This window comes from Trifolium pratense, linkage group LG6 (assembly GCF_020283565.1).
Source record: "Trifolium pratense cultivar HEN17-A07 linkage group LG6, ARS_RC_1.1, whole genome shotgun sequence".
Taxonomy (NCBI): domain Eukaryota; kingdom Viridiplantae; phylum Streptophyta; class Magnoliopsida; order Fabales; family Fabaceae; genus Trifolium; species Trifolium pratense.
This window is the reverse complement of record NC_060064.1, coordinates 29,550,835-29,569,992: the sequence shown is the minus strand read 5'-3', so window position 1 is coordinate 29,569,992 and position 19,158 is coordinate 29,550,835. Positions and strand designations below refer to the sequence as shown.

The 19,158-nt window shown below is 32.2% G+C and overlaps 3 protein-coding genes across 3 annotated transcripts; 1 reads left to right on the top strand and 2 right to left on the bottom strand.

The window, feature by feature from the left end:
- Window positions 1-1,926: 1,926 nt before the first annotated feature.
- Window positions 1,927-5,921, top strand: LOC123892557 (cysteine-rich receptor-like protein kinase 42). The gene is made up of 6 exons (XM_045942368.1): window positions 1,927-2,874; window positions 3,693-3,806; window positions 3,901-4,251; window positions 4,691-4,925; window positions 4,997-5,141; window positions 5,435-5,921. The coding sequence occupies exons 1-6, from the start codon at window positions 2,118-2,120 to the stop codon at window positions 5,792-5,794; spliced, it is 1,962 nt and encodes a 653-aa protein (XP_045798324.1). The 5' UTR covers window positions 1,927-2,117; the 3' UTR covers window positions 5,795-5,921.
- Window positions 5,922-6,670: 749 nt separating this feature from the next.
- On the bottom strand, window positions 6,671-10,378 carry LOC123893263 (probable 2-isopropylmalate synthase). Its single transcript, XM_045943194.1, has 10 exons — window positions 9,667-10,378; window positions 8,975-9,188; window positions 8,378-8,458; window positions 8,172-8,264; window positions 7,984-8,070; window positions 7,815-7,915; window positions 7,449-7,482; window positions 7,294-7,368; window positions 7,106-7,190; window positions 6,671-7,010 (listed from the first exon to the last, which is right to left on the bottom strand). Exons 1-9 carry the CDS (start codon window positions 10,209-10,211, stop codon window positions 7,113-7,115), a joined length of 1,308 nt encoding a protein of 435 aa, XP_045799150.1. The 5' UTR covers window positions 10,212-10,378; the 3' UTR covers window positions 6,671-7,010; window positions 7,106-7,112.
- A 1,847-nt stretch (window positions 10,379-12,225) lies between these two features.
- Window positions 12,226-15,848, bottom strand: LOC123892758 (surfeit locus protein 2-like). Its single transcript, XM_045942618.1, has 5 exons — window positions 15,497-15,848; window positions 15,316-15,413; window positions 13,600-13,926; window positions 12,729-12,777; window positions 12,226-12,597 (listed from the first exon to the last, which is right to left on the bottom strand). The coding sequence occupies exons 1-5, from the start codon at window positions 15,736-15,738 to the stop codon at window positions 12,510-12,512; spliced, it is 804 nt and encodes a 267-aa protein (XP_045798574.1). The 5' UTR covers window positions 15,739-15,848; the 3' UTR covers window positions 12,226-12,509.
- Window positions 15,849-19,158: the final 3,310 nt, after the last annotated feature.

Sequence of the window (19,158 nt, the reverse complement as noted above, 5' to 3'; positions counted from 1 at the left end):
ACCCGTGAATTTTTTGACTGACCCACAAGAAGGGAGATCGACACTTCGTTCGACGGATGTTTTGATGTATGGATGTAGATCTGACTGGACTTTCCCCACTTGTGGGATTGAGGGTCAGAGATTTTACTGTGGGACGGACAACCCTCAATGTTACTTCAAGCAAGATGGCCAAACATGAGAAAGCGTGCTCTGACGATCAACGCGTTTTAATATCGTTTGCATTCGACACTTTTGACTTTCTAGTACCAGAGACTGTAAACCTTTTGAAAATAGTTCAAAATGTTATACATAGTAATGTTGTGTCTCCTAGGTTTATGAATGTAGGTTTTCAAAGATTAGGTTTTGTTATATAAAAAAGTTTAACGATGCAGCTTATTGCTTGCATATCTTTTGTTCACGTGTAATTATTTTCTATATATATATATATATATATTTGAAAAAAAATTATTAACAATAAAAAATAGTAAATTTTAAGATAAATTTTAATCAGTGTCAATATTATATGTTAGTTTTCAAATTTAAGATCACATGTCATCTTATATTACTCCCTCCGGTCCTTTTTATAAGGAACACTTAGCGCAAAAAATTTGGTCATTTTTATAAGAAACTTTGACCAATTTTCAAATGTTTTAAATGTTCAATTTCACTTATGCCCTTATTTATTATGAGAGAGAATTTAAAAATAAGTAAGTTAGTTGAATAAAGAGTAATTAAATAAGGGTATACATGGAATAAATTAAAATTTATAAGAGTATTAAATGAAAATAACTATGTTAAATGTGCTTTATTGGTCTGTGTGATTTTTTCAAAGTGTTCCTTATAATAAGGACCGGAGGGAGTATTAGTTATGAATAAAATGAATTAATCGAATGTCTGTGAAAAAAAAACATAAACAAAATGGAAAAATTAATTTTATAGAAATAAGATAAATATTTTTTCAATAATAACAACAAAATTTATTAAAAATTTATTAATAACAACAAATTTTTTCATGTAAGCTGTCTAGTCTTCTTGTGTGAACAAAAAACAAAGTAAGCTCTCTTCTAGAACGAATAAGCAGTGGTAGTACACCGACACATTAATGTGCATTTTTTCAAACCGGCTATAAATTTCGCTACCAATATATTAAGTGCATAATCAATGCCACCAACAAGATTTTGATTATTTTGGCATCAATAATGATTATGATAAAACAGTTTTACATTATTAGTATATCTAAATTAAATTCATTCGTTTAAAGATTAATTATCATGCACCGAGTAATTTTTTTACACATACATATAATTTATTTTTTTTGGTTTACACATACATATAATTAAATCACATTACTTTTGTAAATTTGCTTCTAAAATATCACTTATAATGTTTACTTGTCGTGAGTTGATTAGATTGTTTGTTTTGGTTACTGGTTCCTAGGAGAAAGGAGCTCTAATAATTCAGAGTTCGGTCGCGAGGTACGTAAAATTTGGCTAAAAAATTGTTCCACCCAGGAATCGAACCCGGGAGATTAGATTGTATTAATATGTATTAATACGTGAAAAAGTCAGAAAAAGACTTATTAACTAATTCTTAATGGATTTGTAAAATAACAAACACTAATTCTTAATGGAGTTGTAACTAGCTAAGTAATCAATAAGTTTTTTCAATTCTTGGATACATCCTAGTCAGCTAATCAACAAAAATGCAAAACACGACAATAAAAAAAAAACACAAAAGACCAACAATGATTTTTCTTTTGATGAAAAAAAGACCAACAATGAATTGGTAGCAAAGTTCTGAGTCATCTAAATAGGTGGTCAGAAGTTCAATTTTTTTTTTGTCAAATAGCTTAGTGGCTTGAAAATTCACTTGAAAGCAAAATAAATGGAGTGTCCCGAGTTCGAACCTGGATTCCTGCATATATAGTTCGATTTTTATAATACAATTGGAAGGAAACAATCATTCTTATGTGCCCACAGGTTGCCAAATAAAAATTAATCATCGTTAGCGATAGTGGAAATTTCGTAGCTATATCTTAGTAAGAAAACCAAAACACAAGAACAGAAATTGAATCAACACTAAAATCTGACATAAAACTAATAACTGATTCCCACAAGGTTGGAAAAAACAGAACAGACATGAGTTCCAAAAAGAACACTCCATCACATGTTATTCTCTTGTCTCAAATACTTGTAATCATGTCATGTTTACTTTCTAACTCATATTCAGACCCAAGAATCTCACAAGCTGGTCTCTACTGTGGTAAACAAAAAGCACCACCAAAATCAAACTATATCCCAAGTTTCATACAAGAAATGGAGAATCTATCACAGCTTGTAACAAACCATAATTGGGGAACTCACTTTGTCAATATTTCAGGATCTGTTCCAATTTATGGCTTTGCACAATGTTTTAAAGATCTCTCTCATACTGATTGTCTTCTTTGTTATGCCGCAAGCCGGACTAAGCTCCCTCGTTGTCTCCCTTCGATCTCTGCTCGAATATATCTCGATGGTTGCTTCCTTCGATATGATAATTATAGTTTCTACTTGGAGGAAACTGACCCTTTGAGGGACAGTGTTACCTGCACCTCGACCTCTGAGAGGTTGGAGGTGCAGATAGAAAAGAATATTGAAAAAGTGATTGATGTTGTGGCCGGGGATGCGGTTGATGGTGGTGGTGGATTTGCTACGAAAGAAGTCGAGGGTGTTTACGCCTTAGCGCAGTGTTGGAACACTCTTGGGATTCATGGTTGTAGAGATTGTTTGAAGGATGCTGTGGAAAAAGTAAGAGGTTGTTTGCCAAATAAGGAAGGTAGAGCCTTGAATGCTGGTTGTTATTTAAGATATTCAACACACAACTTTTTCAATGAAGTTGTAAAAGATGGTGGGAATGGTGAGCAATTGTGTTTTCCTTGATTGCAAACTTTGTTACTTTTAAATTATTGTCTGCAATTTCAATTAAGTCGTTGTTATAAGAGTTTTATTTTGATATACTACTCTACCGTCAGTGTAAAAAGTTTTATAGAAATAATTATGATTAAAGTCGAAGTTTTTAATGATCTGACGATTACAACGAATTGATTGACCGTGTAAAAAAATCTTTAATATGAATTAAAATGTTTTAATGACCTTAGTGGCTCAATTATGTGCAATTAATATCTAGGATCGCGGTCTATATGAAGCACAAATACTCATCAGATTAGTCGTGTCCTGGTGTCGGACACGCATCAGTGTTAGACACCAACACGGCAACACAACACCGTCACTTGTAATTACACTGAATTATGTCATTTTTCCAAATTATTATCGGTGTCGACGTTTCAGTGTCCGTGTCATATCCGGTGTTCGTGTTTGCCCCTGTACTTCATAGATCGCGATTTAACTACAACTACCACTGAAGAGTAGTCTGGATGGTAGCTACTAAGGACGTTATTAAAGGGGCTGGAGCTTTAACCCCGGATTCCCCACTTCTCTACACTTATAGTGTGAGAGTCTAGCTAGAACCAAAAAATGACAATTGTAATCGAAATTTGAAACTTGCCTTTGAATTTTCATGTGATGTTCCCCATTGAAAAACAAGATTCTTTCATACTTTTCAATTTTCCTAAGCTGCTGAACTTTGGCCTAATTAGATTTTGTGATCTTAGCTCATTCATACAATATTTATCTCTTGCAATTGTTGATGACATTTCTTGTGTTTCCTTATTTCAGAATCTTTAAGCAAAGGAGCTGTAATAGCAGTAGTGTTAGCAACAGCTGCAATCATCATGCTTGCTCTCTCTGCCTCTTTTGCAGTGTTCAAAAAATTGTCAAATCTAAAAAAAGGTAAATATTTCAATCCAAAAGTGAAATAAATTTATGTTTTTGCACATTGTGAATTGTTTGTATCTTAACTTTCTTTTTCTCATGCATCACACAGAAAAAAATAACCTGGATCAAATTTCATCATCCATAACAAAATCTAGTTTGAATTACAAATATGAAATCCTCGAGAAAGCTACGGATTATTTCAATTCTTCTCGGCAAATAGGTCAAGGAGGATCAGGTTCAGTTTTCAAAGGTATTCTCCCTAACGGAAACGTCGTTGCAGTAAAGAGATTGGTGTTCAATAATAGGCAATGGGTGGATGAGTTCTTCAATGAAGTAAATTTGATTAGTGGAATTGAACACAATAATCTTGTCAAATTATTGGGTTGTAGCATTGAAGGACCTGAGAGTTTACTTGTATATGAGTACTTTCCCAACAAGAGTTTAGATCAATTTCTATTTGGTAACTTCTCTAACTTCTCTTTATCTTAGCACATTATAAACTTAATTTCACTATTTCATAACTTGGCTTTATTTAGGTTAACAATTTAATTACGAGCTTTTGTATAAGTATTTCTGTATAAATGATTTCTATGACACACATTGTGTTTCTATAAGTTGTTTTAAGCTATCCTAGAAGTTATGAAATAAGCTTAAAACAACTTATAGACATGTCGTAGGTTTTTCTTATAAGCTCTCACAAACAGTGTCACGTGCGTTTATGTCAGTAGATAATCTCAAACATGCTAATCCAAACTAGCTTAGCAAAGACACTCGAGTATTAACTATCAATTTTGGCCGGAAAATAGGTAGTTAGATACCGACTGGTCAATAAATATGTGTAGATATATCAAATTTTAATTGATTCTGACAAATAAATCTTTCTTGTTTTTCCTTTTTAGAAAATAGCAGAACTCAAATTCTAAATTGGAAGCAGCGGTTTAACATTATTCGTGGAACAGCAGAAGGGCTTGCATATCTTCATCAAGGAACAAAAAAACGAATCATCCATAGAGATATCAAAAGCAGCAATGTTCTTTTAGATGATAATCTTTCTCCTAAGATTGCAGATTTTGGCCTTGCGCGTTGTTTTGCTGCGGATAAAACACATTTGAGTACTGGAATTGCTGGAACACTGTAAGTCAGTCCTAAGATTACAGTGTACTAGTATTCGAAATCCTATTAACACGCTTTTTCTTTTCTCGCAGTGGTTACATGGCTCCAGAGTACCTAATTCGAGGACAACTTACAGATAAAGCTGATGTCTATAGTTTTGGAGTACTTGTCCTAGAGATTGTAACTGGCAGAAGAAATAATGTCATCAGAGAGGATTCTGGATCACTTCTACAAACTGTAAGACCTTAAAACTTTTAATAGGCTTTAGTCAAAAAAAAAAAAACTTTTAATAGGCTTAGTGAATAATTTTTGGATAATTTTCTTTTTTGCCTTAGAAAATTGAAAATATGTCAATTTTTGCCACTAAACTTTATACCCTATTAGTCCTTAAAATATTCCGAATATACCTTATAGATTCAATGTCTTACGCTTGTTACTTCCTCTGCAAGAAACTCCAGAAAACAAAATTGTTCATTTTATATGTGGTTTTACAGTATCAATGAAGTATAAATTTTTCGTTGTGGAACCAGGTTTGGAAACTTTACAGATCAAACACATTGGTTGAGAGTGTTGATTCAAGCTTAGGAGATGATTTTCCTGAAGCTGAGGCATCAAGAGTGGTTAACATTGGTTTGCTTTGCACACAAGCTTCTGCTGCTCTTAGGCCATCAATGGACGAAGTTGTGCAAATGTTAAGAAATTCAGAATTAGATGTTCCTACACCAAATCAACCACCATTTCTGAACACTGCAACGCTAGACTCAGATAGCTCCATTAGGTCTTGTAGTACAAACAGCTTTGTATCCAATGCTTTAAGAAGGATTGGAGTTTCACACAGTTACTCAGAGTCCTCGAACGAGCCATCGATAAGCGAAGAACCAACTGTCTAAAATTGATTTTCAAATGTAATTATGGGTTTGTAAGGTCATGTTATGTGCTTATAGTGACAAACATTGAAAGATTAGATGATGTAAGACTTACCGAGTCAAATTTTTGTTAGCAATATGGATTTTCAAAGAACAGTTTTACAACCAGAATAGTATTAGATTGAATTTCCTTATACAATTCAGAAGCACAATGTATAAGAACGAAAATAAGTTAGAAACATAGAAAAATTGGTTAAAAATAGAGTTTTAGGGCTGCACAATTTAGGGCTGCACAATTTCAAGAAAAATTGATATGCCAAAGTGAATCATTACCAAAAGAATTGGTATAAACCAAAAAGTGAATCATTTCCCTGCGAATTTTCAAAAAACTCCGCTAGAGTAATAGAGTTCGTCAGTTCGAACGAGGTTATGAGACCTAGCTAGGGGTCGAACACTGATAAAATGATATTCCACTTCTCTTCTCTCACCCTACTTTCAGCCTCCCGTTAAACTTTATTGAAAAACTACGTTCGAGTTTTAGAATTTGAATATATGAAAAGCTATCACTTCTTTTACACCTTCATTAAATGTGATTATTCATTTAGCACGCTTTCTATATTTTCCGTTACAAGGTGCACCAACAAAGCCATGAAGCATCTACTAACTATGTCATGTTTAGTAGAGTTGGCTTTGTGAGCTTGCAAATTTAGTGAATTAGATTAGTTCTTCTAAGAAGTGATAGCTTCACCTAAAATGTCACTTGCTAGAGGCCAAAAGAGATGTCCCTTTTTGGGCTTTTGATGAATTTAACATTTGTAGGTAGACAAATCAATTTAAATTTGTGTTCAATTTAATTCAAAAGTTAACTCACATGGTGAACATGACATATAGCACAATAAATGCAATATAACACATGACGGGACGAACATGCTGTCTTAAAAACAACACGCAGTTCCACACAGTTTTATATCTTGATAATTGATTTGAAATCAGACAGTTCAGATTGCACACTAATAAAATTAACTATAAACGATATCGGACGTTGTTTGCAGATCGGATGGTCAGGAGCAGTAACTACGTGTAATCCAGATCTATAGCACACTAAATGCAAATACATATAAAACATGACATAGCACACCAAATGCATATACAACAATCCAGATCAAGTTGTTTGGTTCTTAGTTGCCAACCTAGTTGGGTTCGTCTTCTATCTTGAAGGATTCAAAGTACGACGAGTAACCTGCATTTAGATATATAGTGATGAATTGATATTTTTGGCCATTGCATCAAACATTGATGAATTGGTAGCTTCAATCTAAGAATATTTCAATTTACCTATAAATCATGCAGCTTTATAGACAAGTTCAGCTTGGTATGCTTCATTTGACATCAATACCTTGAGGTCTGCATTGGTTACTCTCTATATAAACATAAAACATAGACCATAAATCATTGATTCTTGTATCTGTTTTTATATTATATTTATTCACAATTTTAGATGCAAAAACAGGAAGAAAACCAACCTTTTTTGTCCCAGCCAAAGCTTTGAATTTCCAGAATAGAGTCTCAAGTTCATCATCCTTTAGTATATAACCATGCTGAAATAACACATAATAACAAAGTTAACAAAAACAATTAATATCCTTTATTGCTAATAATTTAGTGACATGATGATTACCTCTTCAAGTCTCTTTCTCAATGCTTGGCGTCCACTGTAACAACAATTGGTGTAAAATAGTTTAGGGTCTTGCAAAAATGTGCTCTAAGGTTATATGTTTAGAAGTCATCAAATGGAAATTTGAATTGAATAAATAGTTAATCAATTATCTGTTTTAAACTATATGAAGCACAAACACTTCTTGGATTAGGTGTGTTTCTGTATCAGACACGCGTTAGTGTCCGACACCCTACACAACACTGACACTTATGATTACATTAAATTATGTTATTTTCTTAAATTATTATCAGTGTTGACACGTCAGTAGTTGTGTCGTGTTCGGTGTCTCTATCTGTGCTTCAAAGGTTTTAAATCCTTATGACTTACCTAAGCTTCCCAAGTACAATACCAGCCTCAATGGATCTTTCAAGACCAATATCTTCAGGAGATATTATTTCATATGTGCTTTTATGTTTTAACATGCCATCCTATTAAGCATAAAATTGAGTTAGAGAATTAACCACACCAAAGGAAAGTATATATTGATATGACCAACCTGATGAATGCCACTTTCATGAAGAAAAGCATTAGTACCAACAAGAGCCTTGTGAGGCTGTAAATGCATACCAGAGTACTCTTCAACCTATTCACAAAAATTATGAAATTTGAACTAAAAAAAAAAAAGGAAAAATTGATCAATGAGGGGATATTAAAAAAGAATAACAAGAGTTTAAAATATGTAACCATTTTGCTTGTCCTTATTATTTGTCTTGTGTTAATTCCTGTATGTAGACCACCTAATATATCATTACCCCTGCATGTCAGGGCCATTACAACCTTCAATGTACAAAGAAAATGAGAGAATAAATTACTAAATGAAATAGTTTAATTAAAATAAAAAACCATAATTAACCTCTGCTTAAAAAAAAGTAGAAGATAATTAATCTCACCTCTTCTAATGATGCATTACCTGCCCTTTCACCAATCCCATTAATTGTTACTTCTAATTGTCTAGCACCTGCACGTGCACCCTGAAACAAGAGAATGTATAGATAAAATTTGTATTATATACTATGGTTATGGTTATATGTCCTACAAGTAAGGTTCTAGAGACATTTGATATGTTATAGCACAGATTCAAATCTGTTGTTCTTCACTTTGCATTACTTAGTGTGTGTGAGTTTTAGGGATAAACTCTTTAGAAAAGAGTAAAATGAGTTAGGGTATGTTTAATTTGCGAAAAATAAGTACATGACAGAACAATACATGATAGAACAACACGGTACAAATATTTAAGATATTGAACAAATTTTGTCTTGTATAATGTTTGGTGGACAAAAGTTATTCTAGGATTTTAGTCAACTTGTGCAAATAACAAAAAGTTGTCACGTGATTTAGTGAGAGATAAAAATTTCAGTTTTTGTGCAGTTCATTCGCCCCCAAGTTGTCTAGTTTCATTAAACACAATACAACTGAAATTGTCCTATTCAATCTATAATTTTTTAGCGGATCAAATACACTCTTTATCATTACTATATGGTAATTACCTCAATGGTGTTAGCAGTAGCAAGTCCAAGGTCATTATGACAATGAGTTGCAATAATCACATTTTGAATTCCAGGGGTATTCCTTTTAATATCAGCAATTAGATTTCCAAATTCAAATGGCATTGCTATGCCAACAGTGTCAGGTATGACCACAGTTGTTGCACCAGCTTTGATAACTTCTCCAAAAATTTGATAAAGGAATTCCTTGTCTGATCTGCTCATATCAATAAATAAACTTTTGTAACATACCCAAATGTATAAATGTTTGTTTTCAACTTGGAACATATATATTTAGAGCAAATCATGTTTCAAATTGTTAAATGAAATTTTACTCTGTTAGTGTTTAGTTTATTAAGTTTGTCAAAAAATGTCATACAAAAACAAATTCCTTGAGAAAACAAACTATAGAGAATGTGATACATTATTTTACAAAAAATGCAAAATCTTTCAATTTGATCAATTTTTTTTAGATTGTTATCCATTATTTATTTATGGTATCGACATGTCCATTCTACTCATTTTTGGCCTTTTGGGATGTTGAAATCACAAAATATTTAATTTATTTTAATTATTGGCCTTTAGTAATTGTTTTATTCCAAAAATAGGTAATGAAATATATTGATTTTGTGGAATTTATGTGAATTTGCATTTTTCAAAAAAAACAACACAATAACAAAATTATGTTGCGTTACCTGACAGCATCTTCGGCACCAAACTGAATATCACAACAACCTAAACTCCGTGCAAACTTCACTGTATCGCGAGCAATCTGGAGCACCTGATCTTTCGTCTTTCTTAGCTTATACTCCATGTGAATGGGACTAGTAGCTAGAAAAGTACAAATCCTTGGTCTTTTTGCATGCTTTACAGCCTCCCATGTAATAGCAATGTCCTTCTCATTGCACCTACACATACCGCCTATTACAGGAACATATCCGTCATTATCAACATCGTTTCCAACATCTTGAGCTATCATTTTAACCGCCATGAAGTCGTCATTAGAAGCAGAAGGGAACCCTGCTTCAATGACGTCCACATGTAGTCTTAATAATAGGCGTGCAATGTCAAGTTTCTGCTTACAAGACATCGCAGCACCAGGAGATTGTTCACCATCGCGAAGAGTGGTGTCCAATATGCGAACGTAGTTTGGTATTGGAATTTGGTTCGGAATGTATAAAAGGTTACCATTTGTGCCATTTGAGGATTTAGAATTTGAAATAAAAGGGCAATCTTCCATGGTAGTTATGTGTTAGATTTTTGGATACTCAATGAATGTGAGAAGTTTTGAACTTTTATATCTTTGAAGGCTGAAGCATACCCTCAAAGTTTTATCTCCACTTATTTATATTAAATGAATCAAGCATTTTCTACTTGCTAGTTCAATTATTCTTCATAATTTGATATATTATTATTTTACGGAAAATGCTAACTAGTTAAGGAAATAAAAAATAGTATAATCATCTAGGAACTTATATAATCAATATAATTAGAATATAAAAAATGTTATTTTCAATGTAAAATTTACTCTATTGGTCCCTTGACTATTGCTCTGGAGACACTAGTTAGCATTATCCTTATTTTATTCAACTGACATTATAAATTTCTAAATTATAAAAAAATAAAATAAAATCTCTTCATTAAGATCTGCCAATTGCATCCTTCTCTCTTGAGGTTGATTAAAGGTTAATACATACTTGAAGTGTGGAGAACCAAATCCGCAATGAAGGATGTTTATATGTTTTTTCGTACGTATTTTTTACTATTTTATTTTACTTAAAAAGAAGAAGTTACGTCAAACAATAACTTTTGAAAAAAAAAAATCTAAATTTAGAAAGAAACTCATTTTTAATGAATAAAAATTAAACTAGAAACTTTTCAAAATGTGGTAGAGATAAGATTTTTAAACGAAGAATGAGACATTTGAATTTGGTAAATTTATCTATTTTTTATTTATTTTTTCAATAATTAATTATTTATTTGATAATATCTGGTTAAAAGGCAACTAAATATAGCCATACAACAAAACAAAACGTATCTTAGGAACCTGTCAAAACAAGTAAGATAAAATATGCTTGATACTCATGAAATGGAAATAGTTTTGGCTCACATATAGTTTTGGTTAAAAACAAAACTTTGGCCATTCCTAGGAAATACCCCAAAGCCACATGCCCCTATTCCCAATTTGTAGAAAGCAACATGAAGACTCCAAGGAGATAACCTAGACACATTCTGAAAGAATTGTTCATGAAGACAGCCAAGAAAGCAACATGAAGACTCCAAAGAGATAACTTAGTTCTTTAAACAATGTCCCAAATCCACTGATTAGCATTGTCTTTAATTTTGTCCCTTGGTGACTACCACATGTGATTAAATAAGCAGACAGATAGAGGATGCAAATGTTTGTTTTGTCAAGAAAAAAGTGACTGTTTGTTAGAAGGATGGGTCGGAGCAAAATGGCTATTGGTAATCAAAATTGGCTAATGTGGCATGAAGTATTATAGAATCCGAACTGAAACAATGGTCATTTCACAGGGTGTTTACATGGTTCGAGTTATAGAATCCGAATTGGATTTTACTAGTTCGATTTCTAGAATCTGAAATGGGGTTTTCCAATAAAATGCATGTTTTTTCCCCTCCTATTAGACTGATTTTAGCAGGAGAAAACAAACATTTAGCTTTAGCAAGTACTACTCTAACTACTTCATGATAGTATAACCGATGATATGATGTTATTTTCGCTCTTGGAGTAAGATAAGAAAAGTATGTTTGAAAGGTGTGTAGCTATGAAGAGATTCCGGATCTTAAAAATTAAAAGCAAAAAACACAATTTTAAAAGTACAACAAATTTTAAACCTAATGTATCGGGGTATTACAAGTAGCGTTGTAGAAAATGGGCTAGCCTGTTAGCCCACAATTTTGGATCGGTTGAGCCTCAAAAGGCAGCCCAAATACAATTGAGCATTTTGGCCCTAGCCCATTCAGCCCATATGAAAGTCGGGGTGGCTCGGGCTATCCTATTAGGCTTCGGGCCGACCCAACTATTATTAATATTAAAAAAGCCTATAATTTTTTTGCTAATGACTTTCTTAGAGTTCGCTTTAGAGACCTTAATAAATGTTGGGCCAGGACTGAGTCCATGACAATAACCACCAATTGGTGATAACATAGATAAACCTGCATTGAGGTGTTCTTTCATTTGGCATTGTTGCAGTGCTCTAATCAATGAATGTATGAACCAATCACAACAGAAATTTTTACCAAATAAAACAATTAACTCATCCATATAAGTTTATTCAGTATTCTCCACAAAATTTGCTACCCACATATAACTGATATAAGGGAATATTACAACAATTGTAGTGCTTAATTGGAAACAAAACTTACAGTTCATTTGGAAAAAAGCATTTTGTACTCGAATCCACTTTGTATCATAATGAAAATATCCTCATCAGACTTAATTTAATTCACCCATTTGCTACAAAAGTTCTGTCTTGCACTAGTTTCTCTTCACCTAAATTTAAGTTACTAACATATATCAAGTCTCGTCATCGTCGTTCTTCTTACTTTTCTTCTTTCTAGAAGCAAAGCTGCTAGGTCCAATTTCTATGGACATTCTTTTTGTTCTGCAGAGCAAAAGGAAAAAGAAACTCAGCATATAGGTTTAGAAATATGAAAATTGAGTATCACTTCTGATTTGTTCTAATGTTTGGAAACTATTTCATTTCATGTACTTTATGCTGAAGTAAAATAATACCTTGTGGATAACTCTTCTGACTCCTTGCAATCCTGGGCAGCATCACCATCTACAAGAAAAGTGTCATCTACTCTGTTAATTTTTCTCATGCAAGTACAATAGGAACCATATGATATATCATTAACTAATCTAATTCTCAATTGCAATAAGGAAGGAACAAGTAATAAAATAAAGGCTAAATGCATCAAAGTCAAGTTCTCATCTGTAACAGTTAGGTCCTTTACGTTTTTTACGTAACAAATAGGTCCTTAAGTTTCTAACTTGTTGTACTGTTACCATTTCAGTAATCCTCCGTTACAAAAACTTGTTGCACCATTACCGGTCCAGTTACCTTGTTGCACTGTCTGTGGCCGTTAACTTTGACTTCCACCATGGTGGATATTTTGAAGAAAAAGGCACATATGTTAGAGGAGATTAATTGGAATGGTAACGGTGCAACAAGTTAGAAACTTAAAAACCTATTTGTTACCTAAAAAACTTAAAGGACCTAATTGTTACAAACGTGAAATTTAAAGGACCTTTGAATGCATTTAGCCTAAAATAAATATGAACATGTGTCTATTAAGCTAGACCAACTTAACATGGTTGTACTATAATTTTCCATTGGGACAGCAAAATTAAAATTTGTTAATCGAAAACAAGCAAAGTGGTAGCATCTAGGCATCTAGCTGTCTAAGTGTTTGATCAAGATTTAGATGTTAAGTATTGATTTATTTACCTCGTGTCTTCTTTATAAACTCTAGTAATTATTTATCAGTGTGAGTAGCATCTTATAATAGACTAAGCTATAGTATTGAATGTACAAGTTATCTTAATATTAAATCTCATTGGAGTTGAGAGAAAATGTGTTGAGACTTGAGAGTATACATACCAATTACATCACCTTCTTCAGCTTCCTGTTCCGAATCTGAATCTGACTCTGAACCTGAACACCATCGATCTCCTCCATCATCGTTGTCCCAGCGTTCTCCCTCAGGAGGCATCCAGAAGTCTTCCTCTTCTGTGTCAGTTTCCTCGTTAGAAGGCTCCCTAACTTCAGAAATAATATCTTCAACTCTCTTATCCTTCTTCTTCTTTGACTTCTTCTTTTTCTTGTTCGGCTGCTTGTTCTTCTTCTTCATTTCAGCTTTAGTTCCACAATCTGCACTTGGCTGCTCTTGCAAGCTCTCACCATTTTCAATTCCTTCTTCCTGTTGCTCTGTTCGTGGAAGCTAAAATACATAAGCTGATGAAGCTCTACAAACTACGCACTCACTCATTATATAATCAACAAATGATTTCGATTTTATGCAGTCATTCAGTTGCAGTCGTGGATCTCTACTGTTAGATGAAGATCGGATGGCTCATATTTCAATATGTAATTTAAAAACAACTATTTGATAGGTGAAAATATGACCTATCAAATATGACTTGTCTAACATCCAACAGTCAAGAACCCTTAACTCTGTCACCATGTGTTTACCCTGATGGCTGGCAGAGAATCCGGGTCCATCAACCAATACTAATAGGAAAACCGAGCCTTGTCATATCATTTAAGCACCCACATTATTCCAAACCAAAAAATGTTAGCAATTTAGTCTTCTAAATTCACAAAATGGCAAATGGTTTTATGAAATCAAAGGTTGTTAATCAATTTAGTCTCTATCATCTAACAAGATCCTAAATGCTTATTTCTTAGTAGACATGCTCAAATGAAGCTTCCGTCTATAAATTTGTTGTAAACTTCCATCAATCTCTATTTTGCATCAAAACGAACAATTGAAAGACAATCTTCAATTATAGATTGTGGCTTATTTGAGTTTGTTTACTTACATAAATACTTGTAAGACTGTTTGTGAGAACTTGTGGAAACAACTTATGACATATCTATACGTTGTTTTCAGCTTATTTTCACAAACTCTCCAAGATATAGCTTATACAAACAGCTTATACAAACAGCTTATACGAAAACAACTTGACTTTATTTTATCCATTTGTTGAAGAAATAGCTGACACAGAACTTATATGAACATAAAAGCTTAACTAAGTTGTTTATCCAAAGACTTGATGGCTTTCTAAGCAAGTGTACTACTAAATCGTCGTCAAGTAATAATTTCTAAGTTCATATCCACAGGGACTGTTCCAATTTCGACTTAACAATTGTAGTATACTCAGGATGATTAAAACAGTAAAGTGGAGAGGATTTTCAGATTGATTGATTAATGAAAATTAATAATAACAAAAAAGATCAAGAATTGTTCGAATCCTCTCTATGTTCCTATCTGATAATATAGGGTCTAGCCATAACAATTAAACTCTAATAATCACAATAATTCAACAAAATAGATAAAAAAAAGCATGATTGTCCCATTTATCTAACATAGAACCCTAATTTCTTAGCTCAAGATCCCGTTTATCTAACACATAGAACCCTAATTCCTTAGGTGAAACTAATATTATCAAAAGCATATTGTCTGTTAAATTCTTAATATACTAATTTGCTATTTCGGCCTAACAAACAAACCGGCGAATCCCTACAATTTCTTTCAAGTACTAAAACAGAGTAACTAACCAAAAATTGAATGAATAAAAAAGCATGATAACTAACCTAATTTATTGAGAAATCTTTTGCCAGTCATATGCTTCCAAATATGTTCCTCAGACTTATTAACCTTATCACCAGTCAACTTACATATCAATTTCGAACTGCAAAACAGAAACAACAAACTCAACAAAAAAGTACAAAACATAAACATAAACAATGAAAGAGGAATGAATGAATAAATTACCGAGAAAGAGGATCTTGATTGAACATATTAAGAGGTGATTTATTATTAGACAAAGCGAAATCGATGAGACCCAAACGACACTTTTTACTGTTAGAATAAAAAGGTATATCTTTGGAGAGAACTTCGTGACCCGTCTCTACGCATTTGAATCTACCGTTTTCGATTTCTTTGAATGTTGGTGAACCTAATAGATTGCTTCCTTCTTTCTTCTTCTTCACATTCTCTTCCGTCGTCGTCGCCATAGCTGAACTGTGAACTCTAAGTTGCGACGATAGTGAAAACGAGAAAGACCTAACCTAACAGCAGTAGAAGTAATATTACTCGTTGCTTTCACGGTGTCGTTTCATAATATACTTTTTTTCTTGGTGAATTCTTCGGTACACATATTATGTGGACGTGTACCGGTACACTGCTGAGATGGTTAACAAATGGCAAGCATTTAATGTATATTTTATTTCTTTATTAAGTTTTCTATTTTAAACACTACTTTTTAATATTTGCAAATATATCCTTCACATAAATAAAAAAATCAATCATGTTCCATAATAAATCAAAGCATGTATCAAATCTTTCAACCTATATTTTCACTTTTTTTTTAACAAGATTTAAAATTTAAATATATTAAATCATATTAAGTTTTTTTTTTCAACGTGTATCCTTCAATTTTTTGAACGTGTATCCTTTTTTTTATAGGATTTGAATGTGTATCCTTATGTTTTTTTCAATTTTTTTATTAATATTATTGGTTTATAAAGTTTAATATTAATTTACCGGTTAATCATTAATGCATATAAAATAAAATAAAAATTGGTTGATTAAAATAATTATTTTTGTACAAAAAAAAACTTATACTAATTTTTAATATGTGTGTGTATTTTTTTAACACTGTTAATTTTCAGTGATTCGTAACATTTTGTAAGGTTATATAAGTTTTAAGTCTATACAAAATTACTAAATTAATTTTTTGTCTTCATAAAAAAGTCGTGTTTTCATCCTAATAAATTTTCTTGCATGCAATTTTAGTCATGAGTTGATATGTATTTATGATTATTTTACAAATACGTATTAAACATTATAAAAAGTTTGTCGAAAAACAATGAGTTCAAAAAAATACAAAAGTTTTGTAAATGAATTTTTATATTGTTCTATTCTAGACATGCTTGATTGTCGAAATTTAAATTAATAGGTTATTGTTAGTCCAATTAGGTGATATGAACGACTTGGTTGAGAAAATTTGAATTCATTAATGAAAGTAAGTAGAATGTGATGATTTTTTTAGAAAAGAATGAGGGATATATATAGGCCTTGGGAGAGGCGTAATACTCTCGTCTCATGCTATGGAGCTAATGGCTCCTCCTTTCAGGGAATTTATATCCCATGTGGATACATTTTTTGCCGTCATTCACTTAAGATTAAGGTAAGGATGTACCATTGACGCACCAGACAAATGCTTTGGTCTGGTCTTTCTGGGCCTTCTGTTTCTTGGGTGAGTGGCTCATTCAGGTGTTATTGGGTTTAGTTTACATATGAACTATGTTTCAAGTTGAATGGTTTGATTTAGAAATTTTGATTTATTTAGTCACTATCAACATTATTAGTTGAGACTTAACAATCATTTCATATGAACTAGGTTTCTTGAGTCATAGTTAATCTAACTATGTTGAACTATTAGATTGTCAACATTTAAATTTTTAAGCGTTTTTCATTTCAATTTGGTCAATTTATTTCTTTGGTTCTTATCAATAGAATTGGTAGTGACTTAATAATCTATTATTGATAATTAGGTTTTTTGAGATAATTTGATCAAACTAGTTGACATCGAGCTGTTATATTGCCAAAAATTTGAATCCTATATGTCATTCCAATTAAGTGATATCGAATCATGTGTGTGTCATCGAGGCGTTAGACCACCAAGACAAATGGTAATTTTGTTAAATAAATCTGTTGGTTATTGTTTTATATTAATCTTTTTTTTTTATTTTGTTAAAATAAAAAGAAAGCAGAAAGAGCGTAAACCTGTTTGGTTCGAAGTAGATGGATGAGAGAGGAGGGAGTAATTTTGACCAAAAAAGTTTTCTTTTTATTAAATCATTTTAAAAAAAAACGTTTTTTATTCTTGAAAAAAATAATTTAAAAACAAAAACAAAAAGTCTCAAATCTCGATTATTAGAGAGATTTGATTGGTTAAAAAAACGATTTAAATTGGTAAAGGGAATATTTTAAATTGTGAGGGGATATTTTTTAAAAAAATTAATTAATTTTTTCAAGAATAAAAAACGTTTTTTTTTATTTTTAAAAATGATTTAATAAAAAGAAATATTTTTTTGTCAAGATTACCCCCTCACCTCCCCTCCATCTACTTCGAACTAAACAGACCCTAAAACAACATACCTAACCCCATTCCGCCGTCGCGCACAGGCACGGTAAACAAAATTCAACAAGATCTCTCAACTTTGATTTTCTTCAGAAATACTAACTTTCTAAACAAAAATTAACAACTTTCAATTTTCTTAAAAAATAATACCCTTCTATATATAATCATGTATCACTCCACAAAATTCACACAACAAAGTTTGGTGTATTTTCTTCCATTCAACTATGATTAAAGAGGAGGGATTAATTGACTCCAAAAGTAACTCTAAATAGTTACTCCAAATCCTAGCTTTTCATATCATTTTAATCTAATGACTCTAATTAATTATAAAGTTACCTCACATAGTCACTATTTTCTTTCACCTTAGATAATTATTCTTTCCTTCTCTCTCTCTCTCTCTCTTGTCGTCAACCAGATGAAAATAGGGGTTAACCGGTTAAGCACTGCTACCATAACTCCATAAGAATCTGCTACACATACCTTCCATATTTTTTGTTCGGTGCCTTCTTTATTTGTTGCAATATAATTTTAAAGTGTAATATAAATAATATCAACTCTCTACAAAAAAATAAAATAATATCAACAATTTTTTTTCGCAAATATTAAATTGAAACTAACCATTATGAGAGTACAATTTTTATTCAGCAAAAAAAAACAAGAAAAACTAAGCAGTTTGATGGGGGTTCTTGAATTCCTTTTATGTGATACTTGCGATCTCAATTCCACGAAACAAAAATGCAACTAAAAGAAAGTTTGAAAATTTTCTTTTTGATTAAAAGTTGAAACAAAATTATTGATGTATTCTATGTCATCTTGTATCAAGGAACAAACCCTTTTATTCTTTCTCAGTGACGGCACAGAGATAAAATTAGGAACTTCTCCCCCACATGAGGATAATTTACAATTAATTAGGATTATGATTTGGAGTAACTTATTCTTGGAGTCAACCGATCCTTCTTCATGATTAAAACCTTCCTTCACCAAAAAAAAAAAAAAACCGCTTCCATACGGCAATTAAGGCAACACATGAAATCAACACCGAATGGAGGATGAAGAAGGTTCATATCATAAAAAGAAAGGTTTCTGAGCCATTTTTTTTTTAAAGGAATCTCCATGTTTGCTTCAAAATTGGACATAATGCATCTTCGGCGTTCTTCGCCGACATAAATTGTCCTTTGTAGGAATTCTGTTCAAAAACAGCGGCTAAGCCAGCGCACACACCTTTGAGGGGACTACACACTCTTCCAAGTGAAACTAAGAAGAGAGAAGAAGATCAATTTTCCTAAAT